The sequence below is a fragment of the Callionymus lyra genome, chromosome 3 (assembly GCF_982586985.1).
Source record: "Callionymus lyra chromosome 3, fCalLyr1.hap1.1, whole genome shotgun sequence".
In the NCBI taxonomy this organism is placed as follows: Eukaryota; Metazoa; Chordata; class Actinopteri; order Syngnathiformes; family Callionymidae; genus Callionymus; species Callionymus lyra.
Genome location: NC_141820.1, coordinates 27283134 through 27301256, shown reverse-complemented (window position 1 = coordinate 27301256; position 18123 = coordinate 27283134). Strand labels below are relative to the sequence as shown.

Genomic DNA, 18123 nt, shown 5'->3' with positions numbered 1-18123 from the left:
TACAATAAGTTTAACAGGCTTATTTTAATTCAAAAAAGCGTATTTGACTAGTCTCTTGAGTCTATTTTGGACTTCCTGGCTGAAGATATTCTTTCAAAAAGTATATTCTGACTCACTTTTTTACTCTATGGTTTCAAATAATTTATTACCAACTTTTTTTCTAACCTACCTCTACATATTCGTGTGTTGTTCCTGCACATGTGAGTTTTTTTTCTTCCACAGATGGGAAGAAGAACAACGAACGACGACTTCCAAGTTAGAGCCACATCAATTACTACTAAATCAGAACTGAGAGGCCGAAGCGAAGACACGTCAGCAGGTTGTTTACTCAGCAGCTGAAGACTCACAGATGTTCCCCCTGTCAGATAGATGAGCCTCGCTTCAGTCTTTCAGTGAGAACAGGAATCTGTTCTGGTTTCTGACGACAACAGCAGCTGCTTTGAATCCCTGCGGGCCCCCCGCAGGAGCTCGGCCCTTCACGCTGTGAGCCCTGAATTGTACCTTCAGCGCCGGACTCCTCTATGAGCACGAGACACGACGAGCCGAAAGTGTTGCAGAGATAAGAAACGTGTGGGTTTGAGGCTCGACTGGTTTTAATTGAGGGTTGACGCGACGAAGAGGGAGACACCAGCGTCTCAGACCTGCTGGACCGGCTGTGCTGATGTCTTCCAGACCTGAAACACTGGGCTGACAGCCAGAAACATTCAGTTCCCGCACGGACCCGGACCGCCCACCGCTCAGGTGTTCACAGAGGGACGCACTTGTTTAGAGAGCGGACGTTACACAAACCGAAAAAAATAATGTGTTGAATAAACACAGAACAGAGATGTACAGAAGAGATACACAAACGGAGATTAATCAGAACTGACAGAGCTCAGGTCAACACACACAGCAAAGCACAGACTCACACAAGGTACACTTTACAAAACTACTAAACACACACTTCCGGCACAAACATGACAAAAAACAGACCCACACATTTTGTACAGCAATTTGCTGTTAGTGTATCACACCCAACAATTCGCCCTCACACTCGGGCACACACCCAAACTGAAAAACGCACCTACAGTAAACAGACTCACACAACTCCACATACAGACAGACAGACACCCACAGTAGAAGACACACTAAAATGGATACATACTTTTAACCACAAAACACCAGCCTTTATAATACGCCTGAAAAACAAATGCTCTTACTTACATACGCACGACAACACTTTAAAACTTCACTCACAAAAAACTAAAAAAATCTTAAAACGCTAATTGAAAAAAACACAAATTACACCAACAAACACTCACATACATCAAACCAACAACCTCTTACTCGACACTGGCACAGAAATAGCTTTGATCGACATGATGTGTTAAAGAAACACGCAACTGATGAGCACACTTTTACATTCTCAGACAATAACCCACAGACACACTCAGATAATCAGAATACACACCTGGACACACTGCCTTACAAACTAAACAAACAACAAAACAGTGCAACAACTTATTAAAGATACAAAAAAAACAAACACTTGTAAATACAGTAGCTTTCAAAACACCCGACAAAAACAGAGCGTGAAGGACTCGCATAAATCTGAATGATTCAGTGTCTATGTCCAGAATCAATTTGAGTCAAATAACAGCGGAGTACATAAAACAAGAAGTTGATTTAGGTTATCTTGTGCTCCAGACTGCCCTCTGTTGGCCGGCCACACCGCAACTATAAAACTTTGTAATTATCAGACGTGTATCTGTGAGCGTCAGATGACAGGCATGCTTGTGACTCATGGGTCAAAGGGCAGATGGGAGTGATTGTGTACGTCTGATCCTGGGTTAGCATGTTTGACTGACCCATGACATCACTGAAGCCCGATCCTCGGATACACACGTGTTTGTTTTGGACCTGACATCTCGGTGGCCCTCGGTGGGAAGTGGTTTCTCCGGTGTCGGGTCTCGGGTGACGGTGTGTGTAAGACAAACCCAACGGTGCAACATGGATGAAGTCATGAATGTTGTGTTTGTACACTTTTACCTGGAGAATGTGTCACTTGTCGCCTCACAAAAGTGTGTTTGCCCCCCTTTTTTTCTCGTGGGAATATTGATTGCTGCTGACACACACACACACACACACACACACACTTCGAACCTCAACAGTGCCCCTGTGGGCTGATGATGTCACTCACCTGCGGTGCATTAGTGCGACAAAGAGTCTTTTGTGTCGGGGAAAACACACACACACACAGTTCTTCCGGTGAGTGAGCCTCACGTGAGCGGGTGAATTAGACACACATGTCACTGTGTGTGTATGTGTGTTTGTGTGTGTCAGTGGGTCATTCATCATCTGTCGGTCCTGTCATTCATCAACCTGGAAAACAGCGAGAGCCAGGAGTCGCCCCCTCGCTCGATGCTAACAAGAGGTCGTCAGGAGGTCGCTGGAGTTGAATGCACATCTGCACGTCCACTGGTCAAGACCGAGCTGCACTTTGAAACGCTGCATCCAGTCGTAAAGATAACAACGTACTGATGACTGGCTGAGTGTCACGTCTTACTTGAACTAAAATAACTCTTATTTACGATTCCAGGAGTTGCTGACTTATTGTCTATTTCCAACTTTCTACGGTCTGTTTTGATCTTCCTAGTTCATCCATCCATCTATTCCAACACCTTTTTCATTACTAATTCATTCATTCATTCATCCATCCATCAATGATGATCCAATTGTGCCCCTACTCCTCATTCATTCTTTCGTTCATTAATACATCCTTCTATTTAATAATTCCTTTATTCTTCATTCATTCATCCATCAATAAATCCTACTATTTAATAGTTTGTTTATTCTTCATTCATTCATTCTTCAATACATCCTTATATTGAAAAGTTATTTTATTCTATATATTTTTGATTAATTCATCAATACATCCTTATATTTAATCATTCTTTTATTCTTCATTTAATAATGCATTCATCCATACATCCTTATATTTAATAGTTCCTTTATTCTTTATTCATTCATTGTTCAATACAGCCTTATATTCAATAATTCATTTATTTCCCAATCATTCATTCATTCATCAATACATCCATATATTCAATAATTCATTTATTTCCCATTCATTCATTCATTTACCAATACATCCTTATATTCAATAATTCATTTATTTCCCATTCAATAATTCATTTATTTCCCATTCATTCATTCATTTACCAATACATCCTTATATTCAATAATTCATTTATTTCCCATTCATTCATTCATCTACCAATACATCCTTCTGTTTAATAGTTTATTTATTCTTCATTCATTCTTTCATTAATACATCCTTCTCTTCACTAGTTTCTTTGTTCTTTATTCATACTCCATTAGTTCACCAATACATCCTTCTCATTAATAGTTCCTTTATTCTTCATTCATTCTTTCATTAATACATCCTTCTATTTAATAGTTTCTCTGTTCTTTATTCATACTCCATTCATTCACCAATACATCCTTCTATTTAATAGTTTATTTATTCCTCACTCAATCATCCACTCATACATCATTCTATTTAACAGTGTCTTCAACCATCAATGTCCAACTGTGCCTTATTTCTGCACTTATTTATCCAACTATCGAACTGTGACTTCATCACTCTTCCACACACTCCAGTGGACACCTTGTATGCAGATGTGTTCAATTGACAAATCTAAAAAAAGAAGCTCACGTAAACAGGAGCTCTAAACACAGATAGGAGTTCACACTGAGGAGTGTGTGCTCTCTCTGGGAGGATGTGGGAGTCAGTGTGACTCTTTATACAGTATAAGCACAAAGATAAGATAATAAACAACCATGTAAATGTTACCAGTCAGTCAAAAACAGTCAACTTGTTTGATCATTGATTTCAAAAGAATCACACATAGCAAATGATTAGCCCTGTTGTTTTTATTTTAAAAAATTATTAGCATTTTCTTTCTATATTCATCAGCAACTCATTAATGGTTAGTTACTTCCAAATTTAGCTTTCTATAAAAGACCATATCCACCTTCGATAGCTCAGTTGGTAGAGCGGAGGACTGTAGTGTTAGAAAGCTGGTATCCTTAGGTCGCTGGTTCAAATCCGGCTCGAAGGAGGTTTTTTTAGACTCCCATTCAAAGAAATAAATGGGAAAGTCCTTGATTGATCATGACAAAGATCAAAAGAAATTCATCCAACCTTTACCTGCGGTTGTTAGCAAATGACTGCTCCTGTCATTTAACTAAAAAATATTTATCATTTTCTTTATAGGTTCTTTTTTTATGCTTTCCTTGACTCATGGAAGTGTCTTTGCTGTAGTCATCAGCAACTCAATAATGGTTAGTAGCTTGGAAAGTTAGCTTTCTATATGCAAGGATCTCAACCTTCGATAGCTCAGTTGGTAGAGCGGAGGACTGTAGGGTTTGAAAGCTGGTATCCTTAGGTCGCTGGTTCAAATCCGGCTCGAAGGAAGTTTTTTAGACTCCCATTCAAAGAAATAATTGGGAAAGTCCTTGATTGATCATGACAAAGATCAAAACAAATTCACCCAACCTTTACCTGCGGTTGTTAGCAAATGACGGCTCCTGTCATTTAACAAAAAAAAATTTAGCATTTTCTTCATAGGTTCTTTTTTTATGCTTTTCATGACTCATGGAAGTGTCCTTTCTGTGTTCATCAGCAACTCATTAATGGTTAGTAGCTTGGAAATTTAGCTTTCTATAACCACAGACCTCAACCTTCGATAGCTCAGTTGGTAGAGCGGAGGACTGTAGGGTTTGAAAACTGGTATCCTTAGGTCGCTGGTTCAAATCCGGCTCGAAGGAGGTTTTTTTAGACTCCCATTCAAAGAAATAAATGGGAAAGTCTTTGATTGATCATGACAAAGATCAAAACAAATTCACCCAACCTTTACCTGCGGTTGTTAGCAAATGACGGCTCCTGCCATTTAACAAAAAAATATTTAGCATTTTCTTCATAGGTTCTTTTTTTATGCTTTTCATGACTCATGGAAGTGTCCTTTCTGTGTTCATCAGCAACTCATTAATGGTTAGTAGCTTGGAAATTTAGCTTTCTATAACCACAGACCTCAACCTTCGATAGCTCAGTTGGTAGAGCGGAGGACTGTAGGGTTTGAAAGCTGGTATCCTTAGGTCGCTGGTTCAAATCCGGCTCGAAGGAGTTTTTTTTAGACTCCCATTCAAAGAAATAAATGGGAAAGTCCTTGATTGATCATGACAAAGATCAAAACAAATTCACCCAACCTTTACCTGCGGTTGTTAGCAAATGACTGCTCCTGTCATTTAATTAAAATTATTAAACATTTTCTTCATAGGTTCTTTTTTTAATGCTTTTCTTGACTGATGGAATAGTGTACTTGCTGTAGTAATCAGCAACCCATTAATGGTTAGTAGCTTGGAAAGTTGGCTTGGTAGATAATAAGACCTCAACCTTCGATAGCTCAGTTGGTAGAGCGGAGGACTGTAGTGTTTGAAAGCTGGTATCCTTAGGTCGCTGGTTCAAATCCGGCTCGAAGGAGGTTTTTTTTAGACTCCCATTCAAAGAAATAAATGGGAAAGTCTTTGATTGATCATGACAAAGATCAAAACAAATTCACCCAACCTTTACCTGCGGTTGTAAGCAAATGACTGCTCCTGTCATTAAACCAAAAAATATTTAGCATTTTCTTTATAGGTTATTTTCTTACGCTCTCCTTGACTCATGGTAGTGTGCTTGCTGTGTTAATCAGCAACTCATTAATGGTTAGTAGCTTGGAAATTTAGCTTTCTATAAGCAGAGATCTCAACCTTCGATAGCTCAGTTGGTAGAGCGGAGGACTGTAGTGTTTGAAAGCTGGTATCCTTAGGTCGCTGGTTCAAATCCGGCTCGAAGGAGGTTTTTTAGACTCCCATTCAAAGAAATAATTGGGAAAGTCCTTGATTGATCATGACAAAGATCAAAACAAATTCACCCAACCTTTACCTGCGGTTGTTAGCAAATGACGGCTCCTGTCATTTAACAAAAAAATATTTAGCATTTTCTTCATAGGTTCTTTTTTTATGCTTTTCATGACTCATGGAAGTGTCCTTTCTGTGTTCATCAGCAACTCATTAATGGTTAGTAGCTTGGAAATTTAGCTTTCTATAACCACAGACCTCAACCTTCGATAGCTCAGTTGGTAGAGCGGAGGACTGTAGGGTTTGAAAACTGGTATCCTTAGGTCGCTGGTTCAAATCCGGCTCGAAGGAGGTTTTTTTAGACTCCCATTCAAAGAAATAAATGGGAAAGTCTTTGATTGATCATGACAAAGATCAAAACAAATTCACCCAACCTTTACCTGCGGTTGTTAGCAAATGACGGCTCCTGCCGTTTAACAAAAAAATATTTAGCATTTTCTTCATAGGTTCTTTTTTTATGCTTTTCATGACTCATGGAAGTGTCCTTTCTGTGTTCATCAGCAACTCATTAATGGTTAGTAGCTTGGAAATTTAGCTTTCTATAACCACAGACCTCAACCTTCGATAGCTCAGTTGGTAGAGCGGAGGACTGTAGGGTTTGAAAGCTGGTATTCTTAGGTCGCTGGTTCAAATCCGGCTTGAAGGAGTTTTTTTTAGACTCCCATTCAAAGAAATAAATGGGAAAGTCCTTGATTGATCATGACAAAGATCAAAACAAATTCACCCAACCTTTACCTGCGGTTGTTAGCAAATGACCGCTCCTGTCATTTAACTAAAATTATTAAACATTTTCTTCATAGGTGCTTTTTTTAATGCTTTTCTTGACTGATGGAATAGTGTACTTGCTGTAGTAATCAGCAACCCATTAATGGTTAGTAGCTTGGAAAGTTGGCTTGGTAGATAATAAGACCTCAACCTTCGATAGCTCAGTTGGTAGAGCGGAGGACTGTAGGGTTTGAAAGCTGGTATCCTTAGGTCGCTGGTTCAAATCCGGCTCGAAGGAGGTTTTTTTTAGACTCCCATTCAAAGAAATAAATGGGAAAGTCTTTGATTGATCATGACAAAGATCAAAACAAATTCACCCAACCTTTACCTGCGGTTGTTAGCAAATGACTGCTCCTGTCATTTAACTAAAATTATTAAACATTTTCTTCATAGGTTCTTTTTTTTATGCTTTTCTTGACTGATGGAATAGTGTACTTGCTGTAGTAATCAGCAACCCATTAATGGTTAGTAGCTTGGAAAGTTGGCTTGGTAGATAATAAGACCTCAACCTTCGATAGCTCAGTTGGTAGAGCGGAGGACTGTAGTGTTTGAAAGCTGGTATCCTTAGGTCGCTGGTTCAAATCCGGCTCGAAGGAGGTTTTTTTTAGACTCCCATTCAAAGAAATAAATGGGAAAGTCTTTGATTGATCATGACAAAGATCAAAACAAATTCACCCAACCTTTACCTGCGGTTTTTAGCAAATGACTGCTCCTGTCATTTAACTAAAAAATATTCAGCATTTTCTTTATATGTTCTTTATTTAATGCTTTCCTTGACTCATGGAAGTGGGCTTGCTGTGTTCATATGCGACTCATTAATTTTAGTCTGGATACAACCTCAACCTTCGATAGCTCAGTTGGTAGAGCGGAGGACTGTAGTGTTTGAAAGCTGGTATCCTTAGGTCGCTGGTTCAAATCCGGCTCGAAGGAGGTTTTTTTTAGACTCCCATTCAAAGAAATAAATGGGAAAGTCTTTGATTGATCATGACAAAGATCAAAACAAATTCACCCAACCTTTACCTGCGGTTGTAAGCAAATGACTGCTCCTGTCATTAAACCAAAAAATATTTAGCATTTTCTTTATAGGTTATTTTCTTACGCTCTCCTTGACTCATGGTAGTGTGCTTGCTGTGTTAATCAGCAACTCATTAATGGTTAGTAGCTTGGAAATGTAGCTTTCTATAAGCAGAGATCTCAACCTTCGATAGCTCAGTTGGTAGAGCGGAGGACTATAGTGTTTGAAAGCTGGTATCCTTAGGTCGCTGGTTCAAATCCGGCTCAAAGGAGGTTTTTTAGACTCCCATTCAAAGAAATAATTGGGAAAGTCCTTGATTGATCATGACAAAGATCAAAACAAATTCACCCAACCTTTACCTGCGGTTGTTAGCAAATGACGGCTCCTGTCATTTAACAAAAAAATATTTAGCATTTTCTTCATAGGTTCTTTTTTTATGCTTTTCATGACTCATGGAAGTGTCCTTTCTGTGTTCATCAGCAACTCATTAATGGTTAGTAGCTTGGAAATTTAGCTTTCTATAACCACAGACCTCAACCTTCGATAGCTCAGTTGGTAGAGCGGAGGACTGTAGGGTTTGAAAACTGGTATCCTTAGGTCGCTGGTTCAAATCCGGCTCGAAGGAGTTTTTTTTAGACTCCCATTCAAAGAAATAAATGGGAAAGTCTTTGATTGATCATGACAAAGATCAAAACAAATTCACCCAACCTTTACCTGCGGTTGTTAGCAAATGACAGCTCCTGCCGTTTAACAAAAAAATATTTAGCATTTTCTTCATAGGTTCTTTTTTTATGCTTTTCATGACTCATGGAAGTGTCCTTTCTGTGTTCATCAGCAACTCATTAATGGTTAGTAGCTTGGAAATTTAGCTTTCTATAACCACAGACCTCAACCTTCGATAGCTCAGTTGGTAGAGCGGAGGACTGTAGGGTTTGAAAGCTGGTATCCTTAGGTCGCTGGTTCAAATCCGGCTCGAAGGAGTTTTTTTTAGACTCCCATTCAAAGAAATAAATGGGAAAGTCCTTGATTGATCATGACAAAGATCAAAACAAATTCACCCAACCTTTACCTGCGGTTGTTAGCAAATGACTGCTCCTGTCATTTAACTAAAATTATTAAACATTTTCTTCATAGATTCTTTTTTTAATGCTTTTCTTGACTGATGGAATAGTGTACTTGCTGTAGTAATCAGCAACCCATTAATGGTTAGTAGCTTGGAAAGTTGGCTTGGTAGATAATAAGACCTCAACCTTCGATAGCTCAGTTGGTAGAGCGGAGGACTGTAGTGTTTGAAAGCTGGTATCCTTAGGTCGCTGGTTCAAATCCGGCTCGAAGGAGGTTTTTTTTAGACTCCCATTCAAAGAAATAAATGGGAAAGTCTTTGATTGATCATGACAAAGATCAAAACAAATTCACCCAACCTTTACCTGTGGTTCTTAGCAAATGACTGCTCCTGCCATTTAACTACAAAATATTTAGCATTTTCTTCATAGGTTCTTTTTTTTATGCTTTCCTTGACTCATGGAAGTGTGCTTGCTGTGTTCAGCAACTTATTAATGGTTAGTTGCTTCGAAATGTAGCTTCCTATAAGAAAACCTCAACCTTCGATAGCTCATTTGGAAATAAATAAATAAAAATAAATAAATGGGAAAGTCCTTGATTGATCATGACAAAGATCAAAACAAATTCATCCAACCTTTACCTGTGGTTGTCAGCACAGTTTTTATTTCTTTGTCTTTTATTCAAACAAAAATACAGTGTGGAACACAATCTCTGAAATCAGCGATCCACTTTAACATGTGCGTTACATTCAAAATACACAACTTTATTTTTATAGCCTGTGACATAGCTTCTTTTGGAGTCTCAAAGCATCGATTTTATGAAAAATAAGAGGAAAAACATTACTTTATATATATATATATATATATATATATATATGTCATGTGTGTCATGTTTTAACCGATTGTACACTCTTAGAAAACGCCCAGATGCTCAAGAGTAAACATACACAGACTCTATTGTTTGTTTTCCTTTTTATTTTTCATAAATTTGATGTTTTGAGACTCAATAATACAATACTTCCTTAGCTTTAGAAATAAAATTCTTTTTTTTTTTTACGTTTACTCTTAAACATCAGGACGTTTTCTTCAAGTGTACAATCAGTTGAAAGTGGGAAAACAAATCCCGAAGGAGACTTCCAGGTGGATTAATAAACTTAATCTATCTATCAATAAGTCAATTATTTAGCATGTGATAGACTGGGAGCTTACAAAATAAACAACCGTTTTGCAGGACAAACTCTTTTTTTTATTACCATCATTGACACAAACAAAAAACAGAGTTCACGTCATATTTTCTTTTAAACTTATACGGTCGCGCTGGCCAACAAAAACTTTCCCTGGAACGTCTTAACATGTATCTTGATTTAACCAGTAGAATGTAGAGACACGATAAATAGTTTTGCCTCTTATCTTTCATAAAATCTATGCTTTGAGACTCGAGGAAGAGAGAAGTCACTGGCTAATAAAGAATAAATAAATTTGACCTTTAAAGTATATACTTTATTGAATATTGTTTTGATTGTTTGAGCGTTTTGTGACGCTGGTCTAGAAAAGTGCTATATAAATAAAAATTACTTACTTACTTACTAATAATGTTGTGTGTAGTGATGCAACACGCGCATGCGCAAATGGATCGCTTAGTTCACTAGGTCGTGTTCCACGCCATAGACATATATACATGGCGAAACTAGATAGGCTATTGCGCATGCGCACGTTGGGCTCCGTCCAATCGTGTAACAGAGTTCCATTAGATGAAAATGGAGCTGACCAATCACGGGCGCTAAACTAAATTCAAAATGGTCGTTCCCCCTCCCTCCTGCTCGCTCGTCTACCCCTCGGCTCAATCTTTGCATTCAGTGAATCTCCATTTGCGTGTACGTTGGGAAGGTAAGTTCTTAATATTATTGTTTACTATATTACTACCTAGTCATGTATATAGCACGTTATGTCCCCCTTTCTTGCATAAAATGTCGTGCTTCAACGCTAGTTTTCCCAAACTTATGACACACTACTCTTCAAGTTAGTTTGTTATAACTACATTAAATACGCGCTTATTTATTCCATCGAAGGCTATGTTTCTTGTCTAATACGTTCAGAGAGAGGTTATCTTACAAGATTTTAATTCGAAAAAAATAAAATGATAATATAATGTTTAAAATGGAATTGGCGTCGTTTTTCTACAGTTATTAGGGCATTGTAATGGAGCTTTTCATATAGTCCTAGTATGACTTTCTACAAAGCATGCAGCCTTAGAAATAATGAAGTAATTCACTTCTTTGTGCTGATATTAATAGATATAAAGGTGTGCAACACAAAAGTAAATGTGTAATTTGGGGATTTTAATTAAATATGATTACTTTCACAACAGATGAGTGCTAGACCTAAGAGCCACAAGGCCATGGGGGATGGTGAGTGGATGACCAGGTTGCAAGCCTTTTCCAAAACAGGCTCCTGGCCCTCTGGAGCAGGCAACAGACCAGCTCCGCGACAGCGGAAGTGGCGTGATTTGTATCGGAAGGTAAAAGAAAATATACATTTGTGAACACTTAATAGTAGTATATCGGAGAAGAACCAATAAACTTTGAGTAAATAATCTTTGTTAATCGTTGTATCCTTTGTCTTTGATCTATGTTCTTTATCTTTAGACTTGGATTGTATCATCTTGTTTTTTCTCTTTATTTCTCTTTGTTCTTGTTCTTTTATTTTTATGTATTTTTAATGATAAATTGCTGTATTTGCTGTGGCTAATTGGGGAAAAAAAACAATTTTCCGAAGAAGACCTCCTGAGGGATCAATAAAGTTCTACCTAACCAAACCTAAATAATAACAAATATTTCCGCAGATTGCGAAGTGCCCCTTGCAGACCCATGGACAACCTGTCCTTTCCGGAGGACCTATTGCCTGCTCTTGTGGCTTTCATGCCTCTGAGGTAATCTTTTTATTCATAAAACAGAAACGTATGAGATTACATTGGGAGTTGAACAACCGCATGAGTGGTCATGTTTAGAGTATTAGTTACTCCCATCATAAGCGTTATGTCAAGTTGTAACACTTATGCTGTCCTAACGCTACATTATTGCGGTTGTCAATCCAGTCTGTCTCTGTAACAACATCATCCCAAGCTACCACCTCAACAAAAGTCGCAGCTGGGACATCTAGAGGAGAAAAGGAGCCCTCACAGACTGAGGCATTAGCAACGCCATGGTCATTCTTGAGAACCCCTCGCCGTTTGTCGAAAGTGAATAATAGTCTTTATCTTGTGAGAGCCATTTTTTTTGGATTTCATTGTGCTCTTATTGTGCACGAATGCTCCTACCCAGGTGCAAAACAAATAGACTCAGGGACTCATTCATTCCTCGGGCTATTAAATTGTACGATTAACAAGAAGGAGCTGTCTCGCCTGCAGTTGAAGACGTTTCTATTTGTTCAGGCTTTTCCTTGATTTTCTGGAACTCCTGTGTTGTTCTCAGTATTATCTTGGTCTTTGGAGTGTATACTTTTTTGAGTATTGTTTTGATTGTTTAAGCGCTTTGTGACCCTGGTATAGAAAAGCTTACAATTCTGAGTTCGGGGGCAGGAGTGGAGTGAGAGTATCTGGATGTTCTGTTCTATGTTAGTCTTTGTATCCTTTGTCTTTGTTGTTTTTCTTTGATCTATGTCTTTGTCTTTATCTTTAGACTTAGATTGTGTCATCTTGTCCTTTCTCTTTATGTTCTTCTTATTTTATTTTTTATTGTTTATGAAAAATTGCCGGCTATTGGAAAAAACAATTTTCAATAAAGTTTTACCTTACCTTATTATTATGGTATTGAAGTCAAATAAAATGTCAAACACCCATGCATAATTATAAATGTAATGCATGCATATGGTTTCTGTACCCCTGCCCACAAGTAGACACAACACCTGTGAAATTTTATGAAGCCTCAATCATGATGCAATATATTTTTTTCTTTTTGTAGTTTGCAAAGTCTCGCTTTGGAGATTCTACGGAAACCACGGCTCTACTTAAACCAAATTTAGTTGACCGCAGCCCAAGTCCTTCTCCCCCACCATCACCAAAGAGTCCTAGCTCTACACCATGCACCACAACATCAACAGCCACTATGATGACACCGAACTCTGGTGAAACCTTTGAGGTGAGTAAAAAAATATTTAGACAAAAAGTGATGTAAATACACCACACTTCCAGTGATTTACTAAATTGTGTTCCTTACAGGATGAGGCTATGACATCAGCTAGCAGTGATTCTTTCTGGTTGCCATTCGAGATGGCTAAAACCATCCCCAAACAAGACCAGAAATGGATCTCAAATGTGCTGTTCGACTCTGGTCGGCTGCGAACAGACTTAAAGCTGTGGTACGAGCCTCCCGTTCCTCCCCCTGTTTACCACCAAACACCAGCCCATGACCGGTTCTTCACCCATTGTTTGATGGTTTGGATGCCCCATCACCTGTGGCAGGTCAGGGTTTCCTGTCCATTCTGTGGGAAGAACCTCACTGGCAATGGTGTCCACAAAAAGGCCCGGAAGGTCCTTGACATCGACAGGTTTTACTTAATGGTGACAGAGACGCTCAGGTGCACTGTCTGCTCCTTGAGTTTCCTGTCATCAAGTCAGACCGTCCGGGACCAGCTCGACCTGCGTCATCAGAAAATGTTCCGCCTACTCCTGACTCCAAGGTTAGTACAATAGTGAAGAAATCTGTGTAATGATGAAGACTTATAATAGACACAACCCTGCATTGAGCTCGACTCTGATGGAAGCACTGTTGTGAATTTTAGGTTTGCCTGTGACATCCGTGTCATCAGGCTTCTCAGAGACAGGACCCTAGGACACAACCCTGCCCGATTGGAGAAGCAACTGAGGGACAACCACGGGGAGGAATGGCTTAATAAATTGGCTAATTATCTTAGGGAGTGTGCTGATTTCGTCGATCGGCCAAGCCTCTTTCCTGTGGTTTGCCAAGAACCTCCTGAGCCGATCGACATCCCATCCGGTCGCTGGCTGCTCTCCGTCTATGGCATGGACATCCTCAGCCGCCTGGACAACATTAAGGCCAGCATTACATCCACGTTTGGGAAAATCCTAAAGATGGGCTCTACCAAACAGGTAGCAAATTCTTCACATGTTTTGACACAGTTTTATATCCATCAGAGTTTGAGAGAAGTGTTTGTGTGACAAGCAGATGCATATCAGACGGACACATAGGTGTTAAAGAAGTACAAATGAAGTGACTTAAATTTGCAATAGCAGATTAAAAAAGATCAAATCCCATTACGTTTGATAACTTTATATAATCACTGATCATTTCCAGATCACAAAGAAGCTGGCTGGACATGGACGTGGGACGGTAACCTCAATTGGAAATGAGGTCGGCAAGATCCTCACCACTGTCCTCACCCAGCAGGAGGGTCCTGGACTGGATCGCATGGTGGCTGGACTCATGCAGCGGTACCACCAGGCGGCCGTGCCGCCCCCTGTTTTACTCTACGTTGACCACGGTTGCTGCAAAATCGATGAGACCTCCATCGAGCTACTGGAGCGGTTTGGAGAGTGGCCAAACCTGCAGGTGCGCCTGGACATTTGGCAGTTCATACAGCGAATGTCGGTCGGCTGCACCTCGGACGCTCATACTCTCTACCCCGCCTTCATGCGCTCCTTGTCTGCGTGCATCTTTGAGTGGGATGCGGATGATGTCCAGCTTTTGCGCCGGGCGAAGAGACGGGAGCTCATGCTGAAGGGAGTTCCTGGACTTACAGATCTTCTGGTGGACAAGAAGATCTGTAAACGGGAGTTCGCCCTTTACTGCCGGAGAAAAACACGCGGCGAGGAGGCAACCATCCGGCACATTGAGCAGCTGCTGCAGGAGATGCGTGGTACAAATGGCAGAGACCTCATGGGTGTACCGCTATTGGATGACGCACGGATGGACAACATCTGGTGTGTGCTGAAACGCCATGTGCGGTGCATCCAGGATATGCCAGGTGTGCCTCTCTACACTGAGATGGGCACCAAGAAAATTGGTGAGGTTGTCCTCACCAAGTATCGGTGTGCAAGAGGGTCCACATCTCTGGAGTCGTTTCATTGCCACCTGAACAGGTTCATTCCAGGTCAGTGTTTTTCTCTGCGTTTTTGATCATAAGACCAAATTATTAATATTCAAACAAAACATCTCATCTGTTCTTTTTCCCTTAGGAACCAGCGCTAATGCACTGAATTTTCAGCTGTATCTCCTGGAGGGCCTGAACAGGTGGAATCAGGATCGAGGGACGGCTGGAGTTGCAGGCAAGCACTCGTCTCTCTTGATGTACTCGGGAGATGTGGCCACCTATGTCAACATGTATAGCCAGAAGGTGCTTGGAAGGCAATATGTGCAATTTAGGCCACCCACCCAATACACTGGTATGTCTGAGGAGTTTGAAGAGTGCTTACAACATAATTTGCTCTTACATCTATCCATCTATATCACCTGAGGCAACATTCTGATTTATACGCGTTGTGTCTGCATATATTTGCTATAGGTGAGCTGCTCGGAGTGGACTATCTGTTGAGTCAGACGGGGCAGCCACTGAGGGTGGATCCTGACTCGGAAGAGACGGAGGAGTTACTGGAGGATGTGAATGTCATGGATGATGAAGATGAGGGCTACAAGGAGGACCATCTAAACATCACACTCCTTGATAGCCCCGGCTTCCATGCTTCCCAGACAACCCTCACCTCCGTCGTTCCTGCCCCAAACCCTGCTACTTCTGCCTCCAGCCAGCCTGCTGCTGCTCCCTCTGCTGCTCCTGTTCTTGCTGCTGCATCAACGTCTGCAGCATCATCCTCTGCATCTCTGGTATGTCAAAGTAGAATTTAATGTCGAGCACACAATTGTGTATGTACATGAGTATATCAATTGTGTATGTTTATTTATTCGTTCAGGCGGTGAACAATGCTGGAATACCAGGCATTGTTAGGGTGGACAGTCCGGCCAAGTATCTGGTTGGTATTAGGTCTCTGTCATCGCTCACCCTAAAGCCGGTGAGAGTTATTCTCCAACCACCGATGCTCCTCATGACACCAGCCGTCATCAGTAGGCCACCTCTAAGAATCCCCCGTGTCCCTCCTGCGCATACACGTGAACCAGATCCTGTGAGAAAGGTGACCTGCACCCGCACCCGCACCCGCAAAGTGGAGCACAATTCGTGCAAAAAATGTGGACAGTTCAGGACAAAAGAGACGGGACACAGTCAATTTCAGGGGACGATTTACTGCCCTTCCACGTCGACTGTTTCAAAAGAAAAGTGGCTAAAGGATGCTAAAAAGAAAAACGCAAAATAATGTATATAAAATGTAATTTGTATATAAAATGTTTTTTTTACTGGTTTATTGTATTGAAAGTGTGTTACTAAAAAAATATATATATATATTGAAAAGTCTGTCTGTTTGATCACAATTGGCATATAACACACAAAACCATGTTTTTTTTCTGTTATGAAGATTTAAGGATCAAGCAAAAAAGTACATGTGGTGTTCTAGATCCTCATTCATTACATTTTGATAAGTAATTTCTGGCAACAAGAGTGTGAAGCAGAATATCAACTTTCCTTAACGTGACCAACATGTTATTTATATTCAATGCCCATATTTGTTAAAAGCAGACAAAACCATATAAAGGGGATCACAGTTCAGATCCGGCTCGAAGGGAGTCTTTTTATACTCCCATCCATAGAAATACATGGGAAAGTCCTTAATGGATCATGACAATCTGGATAGAAAATATAATAATCATTATTGTACGATAGTTGTTGGAAGAGTGGAGCGCAGTAATGGTATAATAATACAATGATGAATAATAACAGTCTTGTCTTCAACAACCTCTTAAGCAATGACAGCACTTGTTTATTATTGACAGTTGTGTTTGCTAAACAATTTATGTGAGTTGTCCGGCACACACCGTGACACAGGCACGTTTTATACGAACGTGTGTGTGATCGTTGTGTAACACTCGTGCTGTTCATCATCAACACAGGCGAGTGAAGAAAAGCAGCTCAAGGAAACCTCGAGACTTCGGTTCTTCTACACGTGCCTGTGAGAGTCTTGCCCGTCTGTGTATTTCTTCTGGAGTCATGACTTCAGCGGGGGGTTGAGCCCACAGTGGCCTCTGCTGTGATAAGTCCTGGTTTGTTTTGAACCACTGAGTTCGCAGTGGGCTTCTATTGATGGAAGCTTATGGAAAAGTGCATTTGAAGTCCCCTTATGAATCTGCATTCCTGACTAATCCTGGGAAGATCAGGGAGAGCTGGGGCGGAGGGGAGCGACCCAAGCTAAAGAGTCATCCATTATACTTGTGTTTATACACGGAACTCTTGATGTCAGGTAGGAACGTTGATCCAGGAACTTACGGAAACAATCTCAGCAGCTTGTTTTCACCAGGAAGCCCAGGGTGGCTTTAAATAATCCAAAAAGGTGTTGAAGACCGGAGTCTGTCCAAGCAAAGGGGAACACTCCGATGCACCCGAAAAAAATCATCAATCATTAGCAAAATTGTAAATTCTTAATACTTTATGACAATTACTAAGGAGAAATTTGAATATTACCATTGGTAGTGGATTGAGCTCGGGTACAAAAAACGTTCTTCAAAAAGTATAATCAGCACATGGTACTTGACGTTCAATCATGTCATTGGATTTAAAAACGGTCAACCTTGGCTTATTACTAATTAGCAGTCCAAGCTAGCAAACCCTCCACGGAAAATCAAACCCATTCATAGTGAAACCTTCTGTCTGTTGTTTGCTAAATATGTTTTCGTTGGAGGCCCTCTGGTGGGACTCGAGCAGCTGCTCTAATGAGTGAACACAGGACCTCTGCTCTTTTCTGTTTCTGGTGGGATCTTCTACTCACAGAGAGTGAGAGAGGGCTCCCCCCGCCCTCAACATCACCCATCCATCTCGCCACAAGGCAGGGCCGTCAAACGTGAAGCCACCCAGGCAGCCGGGTGCACCTTGAAGACGCAGGGATGTAAACAGAGCTGGGCGAGCCTCTTCAGTGGCTAAAACCTTGAGCAGTCACGTGACCAGCAGTAAACACTGGAGCCTCACAGACCCTCTTAGATCCCCTTCTTTTATGAGGCTGTTTAAACTACATGGTCATACAGGGAACACTCACCGAGTCCAAATCAAGACTGTATTTCCTAAACCGTAATTCCGACATTACACCTTCAATCACCCCTTGCCATTGAGGCCATGTCAAATACGTTCAAAGTTTATTAACACAAGCTTTCTCTAACTATTTTTGCGAAGCAATGCCACACCTAGGAATGAAACTGACCCAACACCATAATTAAGTGGCGGTAAATT

At 40.5% G+C, this 18123-nt stretch overlaps 1 protein-coding gene and 15 non-coding genes across 16 annotated transcripts; all 16 read left to right on the top strand.

The window, feature by feature from the left end:
• Nucleotides 1–4015: 4015 nt before the first annotated feature.
• Nucleotides 4016–4103, top strand: trnay-gua (transfer RNA tyrosine (anticodon GUA)). The gene is given in 2 exon segments: nucleotides 4016–4052; nucleotides 4068–4103. It is a non-coding gene; the product is annotated as a tRNA-Tyr (tRNA).
• Nucleotides 4104–4370: 267 nt separating this feature from the next.
• On the top strand, nucleotides 4371–4458 carry trnay-gua (transfer RNA tyrosine (anticodon GUA)). Its single transcript is given in 2 exon segments — nucleotides 4371–4407; nucleotides 4423–4458. It is a non-coding gene; the product is annotated as a tRNA-Tyr (tRNA).
• Nucleotides 4459–4724: 266 nt separating this feature from the next.
• Nucleotides 4725–4812, top strand: trnay-gua (transfer RNA tyrosine (anticodon GUA)). The gene is given in 2 exon segments: nucleotides 4725–4761; nucleotides 4777–4812. It is a non-coding gene; the product is annotated as a tRNA-Tyr (tRNA).
• Nucleotides 4813–5079: 267 nt separating this feature from the next.
• trnay-gua (transfer RNA tyrosine (anticodon GUA)) lies at nucleotides 5080–5167 on the top strand. Its single transcript is given in 2 exon segments — nucleotides 5080–5116; nucleotides 5132–5167. It is a non-coding gene; the product is annotated as a tRNA-Tyr (tRNA).
• Nucleotides 5168–5436: 269 nt separating this feature from the next.
• trnay-gua (transfer RNA tyrosine (anticodon GUA)) lies at nucleotides 5437–5524 on the top strand. The gene is given in 2 exon segments: nucleotides 5437–5473; nucleotides 5489–5524. It is a non-coding gene; the product is annotated as a tRNA-Tyr (tRNA).
• A 268-nt stretch (nucleotides 5525–5792) lies between these two features.
• On the top strand, nucleotides 5793–5880 carry trnay-gua (transfer RNA tyrosine (anticodon GUA)). Its single transcript is given in 2 exon segments — nucleotides 5793–5829; nucleotides 5845–5880. It is a non-coding gene; the product is annotated as a tRNA-Tyr (tRNA).
• Nucleotides 5881–6146: 266 nt separating this feature from the next.
• Nucleotides 6147–6234, top strand: trnay-gua (transfer RNA tyrosine (anticodon GUA)). Its single transcript is given in 2 exon segments — nucleotides 6147–6183; nucleotides 6199–6234. It is a non-coding gene; the product is annotated as a tRNA-Tyr (tRNA).
• Nucleotides 6235–6501: 267 nt separating this feature from the next.
• Nucleotides 6502–6589, top strand: trnay-gua (transfer RNA tyrosine (anticodon GUA)). The gene is given in 2 exon segments: nucleotides 6502–6538; nucleotides 6554–6589. It is a non-coding gene; the product is annotated as a tRNA-Tyr (tRNA).
• Nucleotides 6590–6858: 269 nt separating this feature from the next.
• Nucleotides 6859–6946, top strand: trnay-gua (transfer RNA tyrosine (anticodon GUA)). Its single transcript is given in 2 exon segments — nucleotides 6859–6895; nucleotides 6911–6946. It is a non-coding gene; the product is annotated as a tRNA-Tyr (tRNA).
• Nucleotides 6947–7216: 270 nt separating this feature from the next.
• trnay-gua (transfer RNA tyrosine (anticodon GUA)) lies at nucleotides 7217–7304 on the top strand. Its single transcript is given in 2 exon segments — nucleotides 7217–7253; nucleotides 7269–7304. It is a non-coding gene; the product is annotated as a tRNA-Tyr (tRNA).
• Nucleotides 7305–7550: 246 nt separating this feature from the next.
• Nucleotides 7551–7638, top strand: trnay-gua (transfer RNA tyrosine (anticodon GUA)). The gene is given in 2 exon segments: nucleotides 7551–7587; nucleotides 7603–7638. It is a non-coding gene; the product is annotated as a tRNA-Tyr (tRNA).
• A 268-nt stretch (nucleotides 7639–7906) lies between these two features.
• Nucleotides 7907–7994, top strand: trnay-aua (transfer RNA tyrosine (anticodon AUA)). The gene is given in 2 exon segments: nucleotides 7907–7943; nucleotides 7959–7994. It is a non-coding gene; the product is annotated as a tRNA-Tyr (tRNA).
• Nucleotides 7995–8260: 266 nt separating this feature from the next.
• Nucleotides 8261–8348, top strand: trnay-gua (transfer RNA tyrosine (anticodon GUA)). The gene is given in 2 exon segments: nucleotides 8261–8297; nucleotides 8313–8348. It is a non-coding gene; the product is annotated as a tRNA-Tyr (tRNA).
• A 267-nt stretch (nucleotides 8349–8615) lies between these two features.
• trnay-gua (transfer RNA tyrosine (anticodon GUA)) lies at nucleotides 8616–8703 on the top strand. Its single transcript is given in 2 exon segments — nucleotides 8616–8652; nucleotides 8668–8703. It is a non-coding gene; the product is annotated as a tRNA-Tyr (tRNA).
• Nucleotides 8704–8972: 269 nt separating this feature from the next.
• trnay-gua (transfer RNA tyrosine (anticodon GUA)) lies at nucleotides 8973–9060 on the top strand. The gene is given in 2 exon segments: nucleotides 8973–9009; nucleotides 9025–9060. It is a non-coding gene; the product is annotated as a tRNA-Tyr (tRNA).
• A 1543-nt stretch (nucleotides 9061–10603) lies between these two features.
• On the top strand, nucleotides 10604–16111 carry LOC148084235 (uncharacterized). The gene is made up of 10 exons (XM_087785880.1): nucleotides 10604–10671; nucleotides 11153–11302; nucleotides 11627–11713; nucleotides 12744–12920; nucleotides 13001–13461; nucleotides 13564–13891; nucleotides 14097–14892; nucleotides 14978–15184; nucleotides 15304–15620; nucleotides 15707–16111. Exons 2-10 carry the CDS (start codon nucleotides 11153–11155, stop codon nucleotides 16103–16105), a joined length of 2922 nt encoding a protein of 973 aa, XP_087642006.1. The 5' UTR covers nucleotides 10604–10671; the 3' UTR covers nucleotides 16106–16111.
• The last annotated feature ends 2012 nt before the right edge of the window (nucleotides 16112–18123 follow it).